The sequence below is a fragment of the Salvelinus alpinus genome, chromosome 24 (assembly GCF_045679555.1).
Source record: "Salvelinus alpinus chromosome 24, SLU_Salpinus.1, whole genome shotgun sequence".
Classification (NCBI taxonomy): Eukaryota; Metazoa; Chordata; class Actinopteri; order Salmoniformes; family Salmonidae; genus Salvelinus; species Salvelinus alpinus.
The window spans coordinates 10,017,379-10,032,674 of record NC_092109.1 but is presented as its reverse complement, the minus strand read 5'-3'; the positions used below and the strand labels follow the sequence as shown (position 1 = coordinate 10,032,674).

At 46.1% G+C, this 15,296-nt stretch overlaps 1 protein-coding gene and 1 pseudogene across 1 annotated transcript; one reads left to right on the top strand and one right to left on the bottom strand.

Annotated features, from left to right (window-relative positions):
* Positions 1–11,755, top strand: part of LOC139551687 (unconventional myosin-XVIIIb-like) — a 28,306-nt pseudogene extending 16,551 nt beyond the window's left edge.
* LOC139552102 (nucleoplasmin-like) lies at positions 11,398–14,903 on the bottom strand. The gene is made up of 10 exons (XM_071363513.1): positions 14,748–14,903; positions 14,462–14,522; positions 14,290–14,372; positions 13,967–14,083; positions 13,609–13,702; positions 13,258–13,382; positions 13,041–13,066; positions 12,882–12,915; positions 12,662–12,700; positions 11,398–11,549 (listed from the first exon to the last, which is right to left on the bottom strand). The coding sequence occupies exons 2-9, from the start codon at positions 14,496–14,498 to the stop codon at positions 12,668–12,670; spliced, it is 549 nt and encodes a 182-aa protein (XP_071219614.1). The 5' UTR covers positions 14,499–14,522; positions 14,748–14,903; the 3' UTR covers positions 11,398–11,549; positions 12,662–12,667.
* Between the last annotated feature and the right edge of the window lie 393 nt (positions 14,904–15,296).

The window sequence follows — 15,296 nt, the reverse complement described above, 5'->3', positions numbered from 1 at the left end:
TATATATAGATATACAGGCACACACACAGTAATAGTTCTCAGTGTAGACAGGGGCCTCATCAACACCACGGGGTACACAGCACCGCATGCTGCGTTGACAGACCTGCAATCACTGATAAAGTAACTGTGCACTCCTGAATTTACATATTGATAGACTGTGGTCAGATACACACACACGCTGATACACACACACACACACATATACACAAACTCACTGCTGCACAAACTCAATCTCATTGGCGCTGTTGAATCATGCTGGTCTTTCTATTAATGTGCCTCTGGGCCGCGAGTGCGTTTGCGCGTGCCTGTGTGTGTGTGTGTGTGTGTTAGCGTGGGTCTGTGTGCTTTCCAGTTCAGGCATTGGGGCAGTATAGATTTTTCCAGTGTAACGCTCTCTAGGTGATGAATTCAGCATGTCACTTCTACCAACAGGCAATACAAAGACACCCGATAGAGCAGGCAGCCCCGAGCCTCCTCAACACCACCTCACTCTGTCACTACAGGAAGATGTAGAGTCTGTTTATGCCTCCCTGTGTACAATGCATCAGCCCCGCTAACTCCCTCACAGCAACAAATTGAATTACAAACGTCACCAACCGACGTTAACTCATTGCCCCAGAGTTCCTCCACTCCTTGATATTGACGAGAGCGAGCGAGCGAGAGAGGGTGTGAGTATGAGAGAGGGGAGAATTTGAGGGAGCATACTTATGTTCACACAGGACACTAGATAAGACCGGAGAATTTCACCAGATAGGAAAGACTGACCCTAGACCCCCAGCACATAGACTATTGCAGCGTAGATACTGGAGGCTGAGACAGTAGTGACAAAAGCCTGGCACAATGTGACACACCCCGACTAGGGACGACATGGGAGAGCACTAGTAAGCCAGTGACTCAGGCCCCATAATAGGGTCAGAGGCAGAGAATATCAGTGGAGAGAGGGGAGCCAGGCAGAGACAGCAAGGGCAGTTTGTCACTCCAGTGCCATGCCGTTAACCTTCGCAACCCTGGACCAAACTACACTCAATCATAGGACCTACTGAAGAGATGAGTCTTCAGGAAAGACTTAAAGGTGGAGACTGAGTCTGCGTCTCTCACCCGCCTCCAGCTGTTTGCTTAGAAATTCTCGGGACAATAAGGAGGCCTGCATCTTGTGAGCGTATGTGTAACAGTATAACTTTAGACCGTCCCCTCGCCCCGACACGGGCGCGAACCAGGGACCTTCTGCACACATCAACAACAGTCACCCACGAAGCGTCGTTACCCATCGCTCCACAAAAGCCGCGGCCCTTGCAGAGCAAGGGGAAACCCTACTTAAGTCTCAGAGCAAGTGACGTAACTGATTGAAATGCTAGTAGCGCGTACCCGCTAACTAGCTAGCCATTTCACATCCGTTACACTCACCCCCCTTTCAACCTCCTCCTTTTCCGCAGCAACCAGTGATCCGGGTCAACAGCATCAATGTAACAGTATAACTTTAAACCGTCCCCTCGCCCCGACACGGGCGCGAACCAGGGACCCTCTGCACACATCAACAACGGTCGCCCACGAAGCATCGTTACCCATCGCTCCACAAAGGCCACGGCCCTTGCAGGGCAAGGAGAAACCCTACTTAAGTCTCAGAGCAAGTGACGTAACTGATTGAAATGCTAGTAGCGCGTACCCGCTAACTAGCTAGCCATTTCACATCCGTTACATATGTGTAGGTGTGTATGGCCGGCAGGACCAAATCGGAGAGATAGGTAGGAGCAAGTCCATGTAATGCTTTGTAGGTTAGCAATAAAACCTTGAAATCAGCCCGAGCCTTAACAGGAAGGAAGTGCAGCACTGGAGTAATAGGATTTTCAAAAATTCTAGCAGCCGTATTTGGCGATAACTGAAGTTTATTTAGTGCTTTATCTGGGTAGCCGGAGAGTAGAGCATTGCAGTAGTGTGATCTAGAAGAGACAAAAGAATGGATTAGCTTTTCTACATCATTTTTGGAAAAAAGTTTCAGATTTTTTGCAATGCTACGAAGATGGAAAAAAGCTGCCGTTGAAATATTCTTGATACTGTATGTTCGTCAAAAGAGAGTTCAGGGTCCAGAGTAATGCCGAGGTCCTTCAGTTTTATTTGAGACGACTGTACAACCATCAAGATGAATTTTCAGATCAAACAGCAGATCTCTTTGTTTCTTGGGACCTAGAACTAGCGTCCCTGTTTTGTCCGAGTTTAAAAGTAAAACATTTGCCGCCATCCATTTCCTTATGTCTGAAACACAGGCTTCCAGTGTAGGCAATTGTGGGGCATCACCATGTTTCATCAAAATGTACAGCTGTGTGTCGTCCGCATAGCAGTGAAAGTTGACATCACCAAGAGGTAGAATATATAGTCAAATCAATAGTGGTTATTGAGGAACACCGAAACGTACAATTGATTTCTCAGAGGACAAACCATCCCACAGAGACAAACAGATATCGTTCACGAAAGATAAGATCTAAACCAGGCAAGAACTTGTCCGTGTAGACCAATTAGGGTTTCCAATCTCTCCAAAAGAATGTGGTGATCGATGGTGTCAAAAGTGGGGCTAAGGTCTAGGAGCACGAGGACAGATGCAGATGCAGATTTACCACCTTTACGAGTGCGGTCTCAGTGCTATGATGGATCTACAACCAGACTGTAGCGTTTCATATACATTATTTGTCTTCGGGAAGGCAGCTTTTTCAAAAAATGCTGAGAGGATTGGGAGATTCGATATAAGCCGATAGTTGTAAAAATGTTCCAGCTCAAGGTTTGGCTTTTTCAGGAGAGGCTTTATTGCTGCCACTTTTAGTGAGTTTGGTTTACATCCGGAGGATAGGAAGCCATTTATTATGTTCAACATAGGAGGGCCAAGCACAGGAAGCAGCACTTTCAGTAGTTTAGTTGGAATAGGGTCCAGTAGACAGCTTGAAGGTTTAGAGGCTATGACTAATTTTGTCAATGTGTGAAGAGATACAGGATTTAAAAAAAAAAACTTGAGTGTCTCCATTGATCCTAAGTCCTGGCAGTTCTGTGCAGACTCAGGACAACTGAATTTTGGAGAAATACGTAGATTCAAAAAGGAGTCTGTAATTTGCTTTCTAATGATCATGATATTTTCGTTGAAGAAGTTCACGAATTCATCACTGCTGAAGTGAAGGCCATCCTCTTTTGAGGAGTGTTGCTTTTTAGTTAGATTTGCGACAGTATCAAAAATAAATGATTGTTTTTATTCTCAATTAGGATTGAAAAGTAGGCTGATCGAGCAGCAGTGAGGGCTCTTCGCTTGTCGGAAAACTTCCAGTTTGGTGGAGCGCCATTTCTGTTCCAATTTTGTAGAAGCTTGCTTCAGGGCTCTGATATTTTCTGTTTACTAGAGAGCTCATTTCTTCTGAGAAATGTTTTGTTTTTAGAGGTGTGACTGCATCTAGGGTATTACCCAAGGTTACATTAGATCCTTGTTTAGGTGGTTAACTGATGTTTGTTCTCCGACATCCTTGGGTAGGTGGAGGGAGTCTGGAAGGGAATCTAGGAATCTTCGGGTTGTCCAATAATTTATAGCACGGCTTTTGATAACCCTTGGTTGCAGTCTGAGCAGATTATTTGCTAACGTAATAAGATGTTGGTCCGATAGTCCAGGATTATGAGGAAAAACATTGAGATCCACAATATTTATTCCACGCGACAACACTAGATCTAGGGTATGACTGGCAATGCGTAGGTCCGAAAACATGCTGGAGAAAACCCACTGAGTCGATGATGGCTCCAAAAACCTTTTGGAGTGGGGCTGTGGACTTTTCCATGTGAATATTGAAGTCACCAAAAGTGTTAGCATTATCTGCCATCACTACAAGGTCAGATAGGAATTCAATGAGGAATACTGTATATGGCCCAGGAGGTCTGTAAACAGTAGCTATAAAAAGTGATTGAGTAGGCTGCATAGATTTCATGACTAGAAGCTCAAAAGATGAAAACACAGTCATTTTTGTAATTGTTTTTTTATTTGCCTTTGTAAATGTTAGCAACACCTCCGCCTTTGCAGGATGCGTGGGGGATATGGTCACTAGTGTAACCAGGAGGAGAGGCCTCATTTAACACAGTGGCTTGAGCCCTGTTTCAGTCAAGCCAATCACATCAAGGTTATGATCAGTGATTAGTTCATTGACTATGACTGTGATATCATCTCAAAATGGCAATCTCTTTTAATAATGACAGGAATTAGAGGATGTCTTTATTCCAGTGAGATTGCTAAGGCGAACAACGCCATGTTTAGTTTTGCCCGAACAAGATCGAGGCACAGACACCGTCTTAATGGGGGCAGCTGAGCTGACTACACTGACTGTGCTAGTGGCAGACTCCACTAAGCTGGCAGGCTGGCTAACAGCCTGCTGCCTTGCCTGCACCCTGTCTCATCCTTCTGCCAGGTGGGCCACAGGGACTTTGACGTGGAGAAGAGACTGAGGAGAGATCTGAAGAGGACCCATGCTCTGCTGATGGACGCTCAGCTACTACCGTCTACCATAGACAACCCTGGACACAACCAGGCCCCCGGCAGCAAGGAACACAGCGCCTGCACTGCCAGGTACACACACACACTATGATGTTATAAAGGGGGATTCAAGGTGTGTTTAGATTCACAATAATAAAACATATAGGCTTCCCGAGTGGCGCAGTGGTCTAAGGCACTGCAGTGCTTGAGGCGTCACTACAGATCCAGGTTCGATCCCGGGCTGTGTCACAGCCGGCCGTGACTGTGGGACCCATGAGGCGACGCACAATTGGCCCAGCGTCGTCCGGGTTAGGGGAGGGTTTGGCCGGCCGGGATGTCCTTGTCCCACTGCGCTCTAGCGACTCCTGTGTCGGGCCGGGCACATGTACGCTGACACAGTCGGCGGTTGTACGGTGTTTCCTCCGACACATTGGTGCGGCTGGCTTCCGGGTTAAGCGAGCAGTGTGTCAAGAAGCAGTGCGGCTTGACAGGGTCGTGTTTGAGGACGCATGGCTCTCGAACCTTCGCCTCTCCCGAGTCCATACGGGAGTTGCAGCGATGGGACAAGACTAACTACCAATTTGGATATCATGAAAAATGGGGAGAAAAAGAGTGGTAAAATTTAAACATACACTCCCTCTCTCTGTCAGTTGGAGGAGAGTGAAGCGAAGAGAGCTGGCGTGTGTTCAGAAGACTCTGTCCATGGAACTGGAGAATGCTCAGATAGAACTAGAGAACATCTGCAAACACAAGCACCTGGTGAGAGAGATAGAGGCCTTGTACTAGACCATTATAATTATCAGTCGTGTCCGGGAACTTTGAACATCAAAATGTTTGCAATCCTTCTGAAACCAACAGTAACAGGATCCTGTATATATGTGAGGACAACAATCTATTGGAGAGAGTAGTTTTAAAGTGTGTGTGTCTATGTGTAGGTGGATGAGCAGGGAGTCCAGCTGCAACATGAGGAGTCAGATCTGTTGAAGAGACTAGAGGAGAACCAGGAGGACCTTAATGAACTCGTGAAGAAACACAAAGCCCTCATCGCTCAGGTGGGTTCCCACTCTGCCTCATAGGGGCTCAAAGCCATGTACAAAGACTTTGACATGTACTAAAAATTAAAGATGACCAAAATCTGATCTTTCCCTCTCTCAGTCCTCTAGTGATATCGCTCAGATCAGAGAGTTTCAGGCTGAACTGGAGGAGGTCAATAAACAGAGACACACAGTACAGGAAGAGGTAAGGACTGAGAGCTGACTAATGTGGGGAGATGGTGACCTACAAATGCTGTTATTGTGGATAGGAGACTGGCTGAAAAACCCACTCTGCCATTCCTCTTGTCCTTCGGCCTCTCTCCTCCTCCTCTCTGTTCCTCTCCTCCTCTCTCTTCCTCGCCTCCCCCTCAGCTTGCAACGAGTGTGGCCAGGGTGCAGTTCCTGTAGTCGTCCACTGTGGGCCGTAGTATCGTCTGGCTTCTAGAGATGAACGTACTTTGGTGCGAAAAGTGCAAATCAATCCCAGAACAACAGCAAAATACCTTGTGAAGATGCTGAAGGAAACAAGTACAAAAATATCTATATCCACAGTAAAACGAGTCCAATATCGACATAACCTGAAAATCCGCTCAGCAAGGAAGAAGCCACTGCTCCAAAACTGCCATAAAAAACCCAGACTACGGTTTGCAACTGCACATGGGGACAAAGATCGTACCTTTTGGAGAAATGTCCTCTGGTCTGATGAAACAAAAATGGAACTGTTTGCCCATAATAACATCGTTATGTTTGGAGGAAAAAGCGGGAGGCTTGCAAGCCAAAGAACACCATCCCAACCGTGAAGCACAGGGGTGGCAGCATCATGTTGTAGGGGTGCTTTGCTGCAGGAGGGACTGGTGCACTTCACAAAATAGATGGCATCATGAGGTAGGAAAATTATGTGAATATATTGAAGCAACATCTCAAGACATCAGTCATAAAGTTAAAGCTTGTTCGCAAATGGGTCTTCCAAATGGACAATGACCCCAAGCATACTTCCAAACTTGTGGCAAAATGGCTTAAGGACAACAAAGTCCTGGCGTCAACCCGATAGAACATTTGTGGGCAGAACTGTAAAAGCGTGTGCGAGCAAGGTGTCCTACAAACCTGACTCAGTTATACCAGCTCTATCAGGAGGAATGGGCCAAAATTCACCCTTATCTTATTGTGGGAAGCTTGTGGAAGGCTACCCAAAACGTTTGACCCAAGTTAAACAATTTAAAGGCAATGCTACCAAATACTAATTGAGTGTATGTAAACTTCTGACCCACTGGGAATGTGATGAAATAAATAAAAGCTGAAATAAATCATTCTCTCTACTATTATTCTGACATTCTTAAAATAAAGCGGTCATCCTAACTGACCTAAGACAGGGAATTTTTACTAGGACTAAATGTCAGGAATTGTGAAAAACTGAGTTTAAATGTATTTGGTTAAGGTGTATGTAAACTTCCGACTTCACCTGTACATACTACACACACACTTTACACACCTCACAAAGAGAGAACAAGATAGTAGCAGCAAACATATGGCACACGAGAGCAGGGTGTTAGCTGTAGTGATTGTGTCGTGTGTGTGTGTAGGCTGTATGTATGTGTGTGTATATGTGCCTGTTATGTATTCTGAGAGTGTCCGTAACACTGATGCCTTTTCACGACCTAATGACCAACCACACAGACACACAAAGCTCTCGGAGCGAGATACAAACACACTCACACGCACTCTCTGTCTCCCCAGCGTTCTCCCTCTAGCTGTGCCACTGTCTGGCTGTGATTAATCCTCATTGCTTTCTCAAGGTTAAGGATACACACACACACACACACACACCCCATCCCACTTCTCGTGTCTCTATGACAACCACTAAACCCCCACCCCGACACACACACACACACACATGTGTCATAAGGGTGTGTCATATGTGCGCTTCATGTCATGTGCGTGTGTTGTAAATGTGAGTGAATGAGCTAGTGTGTGTGTGTAAGGGAGAGAGAGATGACAGGATGAGAGCAGGGAAAGGGGAAGATGAATAAATAAATCATGCCTTTCTTTCTCCATATAAATACGGAAGAATGCTCCTCGAGAACCCTGACCAACAGACACATACTCACTACAGGAAGGACCAGGACCCGCGGATGTGTGTGTGTGCGTCACGGTATATGACTGGTGATTCGATAAGGACTGCGCATTATTATAAGACTCATCCATTCTGGCCTGTATTGAATAGCATGGATAAACTTAGTTGGCCTGTGACACGGGCGCATTCACACACATCCTTAGTGTTCCTTGTGGCCGGTCTGTCACCTCACCTATGGACACATCTCTTTTTCTCTCTCTCGGTGTTCTCAGGAGATGCAAGTGACGGCGCTGAGTACAGTCCGACAGACATTACAAGCCGATCTGGAGACATCCAGATCCGCCGTATAGTTGATCTGCAGGCCTCCCTGCAGGAAGTGGAGTCTAGTGATGAGAGTGACTCGTATCTTACTGTGTTTGATGGTGTGAGAGGTATCGGGGCAATGGTGTGTGTGGGAAGAATGACTCTGTTAGGAGTCAAGGACGGGTACAGGTGTGTTCACAAGGAAGTGACGTCATCACTGATATTACCACTGACCTTTGACCCCCCCTCTAAGTGTTGCGACTGTGGAATCCTTGACCAGAAAGAGAGACCTGTAAGAACCCTGTGTGTGTGTGTGTGTGTGTGTGTGTGTGTGTGTGTGTGTGTGTGTGTGTGTGTGTGTGTGTGTGTGTGTGTGTGTGTGTGTGTGTTCTCTGACTTGATCCCAGGGCTGTTGATGACGTGGACAGACCGAGCATGTTGCAATGCTGGTTGTGAGCTGAATAGCCTTGTTGTGAGTGGCTGTGTGCATGGCTAGATGTCTGACTGTTACTGTCTACGGAGGCACCTGGCTCCATCTCCCTGTTGGTTTGTCTTGTGGTCTGTGGTTGGACCAGTTCGAGAACCACAGGGCTGGAGCAAAGAACTACGAGCACGTACGTTTAAGAAGACACAATGAGCTCGTCTCTGTTCTAAGGTGTGTGTTTGAGAGTTCACCTGCTTTGATATTCTTGTCTTCCATGATGCATGGGAGTTACAATACAGAAGCCAGTTCTGCTCTCTCCCTCCTGTCCCTTTCTCGATCATCATTTTACAGTTCCTTCTCAATCTTGCCTGCTCTGTCACTTCTCTGTCCAACTTCTGTTCTTTGACCTATTATTTTTTAATTCTCGCTCCCACCTCTGTTCCTTTTCTTTCCTCTCTCTGGTGGCTCTGATGGCAGACAGGAGAGGTGGTAGTTAGTTAATATACAGTACCAGTATGTCACCTGAGTGTGAATGTCTGCCACATCTGGTCTCACAGCAGGAGAGAGAGGACACAGAGACAGGGACAGGAAATGTCCTGTGGCTGACCCTGACTTAGTCTTGCATCACTGGCTGTGCAGTGTCACGTGTCTTCTCTCTCTTGGTAGTGTGTGTGTGTGTGATCTCTGCCTGTCAGTAACACTGTGTGTGTGGGTGTGTTTCTCTCTTCCTCAGCGACAGTGTGTCTAGTGTTGGTTCTCAATCTCTGGACACGGACGATGTTGGTGAGAGCATCCGTTATTAGCTGGGCATTCCCCGGGGGGGGGGGCTCTCCCTGTGGCAGCAGTAACATCAGCAATCAGTCGGGGCGCGAGTCTGTCAAAGACACCATGAGCACTTACAGCTTCCGGTGAGTCGTCAGTTCAGTTTGATTCAGCACAGTTCAACTTTAAAGATTGTAATCCTCTTTTATGTCAAATTTTTGATGATCCTTTCCTCCCCCAGCTCCTGTGTGGACCCAGATGAGGAGGGTTCAGAACCAGGGGGTGTGGTTGGTAATGGGGATAGTTCAGGTCTTGGTCGGGCCGCCTCCTCCCTCTCCGAGCTGTTAGAGGGTCTTCATAAGCGGCGCGGGAGGGCAGAGCCCGAGGAGGGGGGTGGCAGTACTTCTCTCCCCATCTACCAGACTACTGGGGCCTCAACCCTCTCCTTGGGCCCAGAGGACCTTCAGGAGCCCCGCAGCATCCTCAAACCTCCTTCCCCACTGCTGCCCCGAGCCGCCATCCTGCGCAACATAAGCGTACCCCAAGCTTCATCAGCAGCCTCCAGGGACTCCAAACGCACAGCTCCTCCGACCCCCCCCCCCCCATCTCCCGCCTTGTGTCGAGGCACAGATCTGGGGAAGGGTATTACATTTCTGCAGCCACAAAGTGGCCTCCATGATTCTTAAATGGAAGAATATTGAAACCAACAAGATTCTTGCTTGAGCTGGCTGCCCAGCCAAACGGGGGAGAAGGACCTTGGTCAGGGAGGGGACCAAGAACCCAATGGTCTCTCTGGCAGTGCTCCAGAGTTCTTCAGTGGAGATGGGAGAATCATCCCTGCAGCACTCCACCAATCAGACCTTTATGGTAAAATAGCCAAACGGAAGCCACTCAGTAAAAAGGCACACGACAGCCCGCTTGGAGTTTGCCTAAAGGACTCTGACCATGAGAAACAAGATTCTCTGGTCTGATGAAACCAAGATTGAACTCTTTGACCTGAATGCCAAGCCTCACATCTGGAGAAGGCATGGTGGTGGCAGGAACTAGTCAGGATCGAGGGAGCAAAGTACAGAGATCCTTGATGAAAACTGCTCCAGTGCACTCAGGACCTCAGACTGGGGTGAAGGTTCACCATTCCAACAGTACAAACCTAAGCACACAGCCAAGACTACGCAGGAGTGGCTTTGGGACAAGTCTCTGAATGTCCTTAAGTGGCCCAATCTAATATCTCTGGAGAGAACTGTGCAGCGACGCTCCCCATCCATTCTGACAGAGCTTGAGGATCTGCAGAGAAAACTCCACAAATGCAGGTGTGCCTAGCTTGTAGAGTCATACCCCAGAAGACTCGAGGCTGTAATCTCTTTGAGTAAAGGGTCTGAATACTAAAAATCCAAAACTGTTTTTTGATTTGTAATTATGGGCTATTGTGTGTAGATTCAGGGGGGAACAATTTAGATAGTCAAGGGTCTGACAACACATTGAAGAATTAATCAAAAAATACACACAAGCCAAAGATGGATTGTGTGGTTAATTGAAATGAGCCCACTGAATATAAATTGTTAGATTAGAGAAACTGTTCCACAGCCACCAGTAATTTTTTCTACATTGTATCAAAGTAGCCACCCTTTACCTTGACAGCTTTACCAACAGCCTTGAAGGTGTTCCCACATGCTGAGCACTTATTTTCCTTCAAACCATCTCAATTGGGTTGAGGCCAGGTCAACTGATCATCGAACTATACAACATTAACACCTCTTTACATGACTGAAGGGGAGTTGACGGGTTAAAGGATTTAAGCCTTGACGTGGATCATGTGTGCCATTGAGGGTGAACGGAAAGACACAATTTAAGGGTCTTTGAACAGGGTACGGTAATAGTTGCCAGGCACGCTGGGTTTCACACTTGTATGAAGAATGGGCCAGCATCCTTCTAGAACACTTGACACCTTGTAGAGTCTACACCCCTACAAATTAAATCTGTGGGTAAAGGGGGCGGGGTGCAACTCAACGTTAGGTATACTCTGTATATTAAGGCGTGAGCCAACAGAAGTGTAGACCTTAAGTGTAGGGGCGTAGACTCTACAAGGTGTCACATTCAAAACTGAGCCCTCCAACTTCAGAGCTTTCAAGATAACCGGGGGGATTTAACAGTCATCAAACTGAGAACTCAGGCCTCTTGCTAGAAGTCTGACTTTCCCACCTGAAGATCACCAGCGTCATGATTTGACATTAGAAGAACATGGTTCGTAGATTACGGGTGATAAACCAATTACATAGTGGTAGTAATCAACATGTACGACAAGGACACAAGACCATTTCTTCCAAACGATTTACTTACAAAGCGCCGACCACATGTACAGGACAAACAGCCTTAGTTTAATCCATGTACTGAACAGGTAGAAAGACACTAATTGATTGACAGAACCTTTGTATTGACCAAACAGGACATTTGGATGAGCAGCAGCACCTGAAAAAGACCAAAGAAATGGTTTAACAAAATTTCCATCATACAGTTGAGCTGATCGAGAACACAGCCAACGTGTCACTTGCCTTGTGGCGAGTGACATTTTGCTTCTTTAAAAAGTCCAATCTTAACTTGCAAACATTTTGGAACTGTATAGTGGACTAATGAAAAACAAATGTAATGAACAAATAAACAAAACATTAAGAATTTCACTGAGTTAGTTCATATAGGGAAATCAATTGAAATAAATTTACCCTGATTTATGGATTTCACATGACTGGGCAGGGGGCCCAGCCATGGGTGGGTCTGGGAGGGCATAGGCCCACCCACTTGGGAGCCAAGCCCAGCCAATTAGTATACGTCCCCGCACAAAAGGCCTTATTACAGACAGTTTCATCAACTGTCTGAGTGGCTGGTCTCAGACAATCCTGCAGGTGAAGAAGCTGGATGGGGAGGTCCTGGGCTGGCATGGTTACACATGGTCTGCAGTGGAGGCCATTTTGGCATACTGAAACTCCAAAATGGCATTTGAAGTGGCTTCAGGTAGAGAACTTAACATTAAATTCTGGCAACATCTCTGGTGACATTCTTGCAGTCAGCATGCCAATTGCACATTCCCTCAACTTGAGGCATCTGTGGCATTGTGTTATGCAACAGAGCTGCACATTTTAGTTACCTTTTGTCATTGTCCCCAGCACAAAGTGCACCTGTGTAACAATCCTGCTGTTTAATCAGTTTCTTGATGTACCACACCTGTCAGGTGGATGGATCATCTTGGCAAAGGAGAAACGCTCACTAAAAAGGCCGTAAAATAGAGGGCATCTTTGTAGCCATGGAAAACTTCTGGGATCTTTCATTTCCGCTCACAACCTGAGACCAACACTTTCTATGTTGCATTTATATTTTGTCCAGTATAGTGGAGTGGATTTTATATATGCCATTTAGCAGACACTTTAGCCAAAGTGAGTCACGCGTGCAAACATTTGACGTACGGGTGGTCCTAGGAATGGAATCCACAGTCCTGGTGTTGCAAGCACCATGCTCTACCAACAGATACAGAGGCCCACTCAGGGATTACCATTACACCCTGAGGCAGTCACCAGGTAGCCACTTACCTGGGATTACTTTCCCCTGCCTTTTCCTCTCCCCTTTCCCTGAAAAAAAGCATAGAAACCACCATTTTAAAACCAGGCCAGTCGTGATTCTAACAGGAAAGATTACGTGCACTATATAGGGAATAGGGTACCATTTGGGACAAAGCTGGAGTCTCAGATTGAACAGGAAAGTAAATACAGCAACGTATTAATATTAAAGGCAGAGTAAATATTAAAGCACCTTTTTGGGAGGGTTCTCGTCGTCAGACACGGGTCTGGAAGGAGAGAGCATCAATTATGGCTTTGGCAACCAGATACAGCAACAATTACATTTCTGTAAAGCACTTCCAGGAAATGAATTCATAAATGCGTCATAGAAGCATTGATTAACACGACTTACTCATCTGCTGCCTCTGGCTTCTTTTTCTGGAGAGGGGGAACAACATTAGCCTGATCCCAGATCGGTTTGTGCATACCATCTCGTTGTCAAGCCAAGTTTGAGTAAGAACACATGCTATAAGTATGTGTATTGCTGTGCCAAGTGTCCAAGTGAAAATAGTAACTATAAATCATTCCACCAAAAATATGAGCTAGAATTTCAGATATAAAACAGATACCTTGCCTGCAGCATTTACGCTTTTGGCTAGTGCTTTCTTAGGCTTCACAGGAGACTCCTCAATGTCTTCCTCCTCATCCTCCATCTCCTCATCACCACTCTCCATGCCTGAGAAGTCATCCTCCACTGGAAAGCAACAAGTTATAGATGACAGCTGCCAGTTTGAAAGCCCTGTAGTGGGATGTCCAAACCTCTAGAACTACCCCCTTGGCTAAACTATTTCATCACCCGATTCCACAGTAATAAACCAGCTACTCCTCAAGACCTTGACAAGCTGAACCAGAAGTCAGTAAGCCCTTCATTTTCACACTCAAACCCCTCATTTTGGGCATCCCTGGTCATCCCTACTCACGTGCAATGTGTTCCCCACAGATGTACACAGGTCCAGCACCACTCTTCAGCCTGAAGGTGACAGGAGGGTGGAGTTCAAGCCCAGAGAGATTGACCTAGAGATATGAACACAGACAATAACTGGTCTAATTCAAACTGTTAGACCCAGGCACCCAGCTAGGATAGGCCTGTAACCCCTGGTGATTACTCCCATTATCAGATTTAAGTTCACCTTGTAGGTGTAGGTCATTGGGAAGAAGTTCAACTTCCCAATAGAAATCCAGGTTTATCAATTTAAAAAAATTAACTGCAATCCAATCGATTTATTCCTAAAACAATTTGGGCTGCCACAAAAAAAAAAAAATGGGACTACATCTTACCATGGGCATGCCGTTGGCATGCAGGGTCGCCACGGCTACACCTTTACCATTAGCCGGTTCTCCAGTAATCAACTCCACAATGTTGAACTCTTCTTTGGCGCCTGCGCCCAGACACATCTGCCAGGGACAAGTCAGTCATTTGCAAATGCACCACTGAATTTATTTAAAATTGCATTGATTGCAGTCTTGCTACCCGTAGTAACATATCAAGTGTTTCAAACATGCTGGGCTACTATACACCACCCGAAACCCTAAAATCAGTTCACGTGTTTGTACAGCACTTGATTGTAAAATGTAATGCGCCAAGATGAGTAATGACTTACAGTTCTCAGGGCGAGTTGGTGTTGGTAGTTTGTATCATCCGTTTTGAATGTTTCCTGCATCTTTGAGTCGCTGAGTTCACAACCTACAAACAGAATAAAATAAAACCTAACCGATTCCGTCACAGCTACATTTAATGGGCACTCCAGGAACAATTTCTAGCTAAATACCTACCCCATAACATCGACAGTGGTTTTTCCTGTTTGTGCATTTTTACAAACTTGAAAAACTTCACCTGGGAAAAACAAATACTCGTGAGTCACACACACGGAGACCTAACACATTAAATTTGCAGAAGTTTGTCAAACGCCTATATTTATTTTGCTGACTAAACGACGTTCCTGGTGGTTATCAGAAACGTCCTTCACCATTGAGAGGAGTTCAGTCAGCTAATACTTAGTAAGACCCAAGGAATCTCGCAATCAAAGCCTCAAACATAACGTCGCATGAACATGCTTACGGAAGGCGCTGCACTTCAGACTGGTCCTGGACAGATAGAGAAGGAGAGAAACGCATCTTCGGAAATTGACGATTATAAAGATGATGAGTTGACAGGTGACGCTAATAAAGCATTAAGCGCCAAAGCTAATTGGCCCGTTTACCCGGGGTGACGCACCCTAGAACAGAGGCACTGTTTGAATCCCAATCCACCGCCTTGCCTCTACCATGACTTCCAGAGAACACATAACCTTCGGAACACTCTTGCTTGTGCGATGCAGACCTGGTGCTGAAACAGAAAAGTCACTCTCTGTCCTGTTGAGTTTCGATGTTAAGTCGTTGCCCAACAAAGTCATGTTAGGATATATCAGTTATCCCATCAGAGCTTGAGTGACGAATCCACTACGGTGTTTCAGGTGCCAAGTTTATAGTCATGTTGCAGCAGTGTGTAGGAGGGAGAATCCTAGATGTGAGAAGTGTGCAGGAGGGCATGGGACAAAGGAATGTGTAGTATCGGTGAAACAAGTGGTATGTGTTAACTGTAGGGGTGCCCATGTTGCTGGGGATCAGA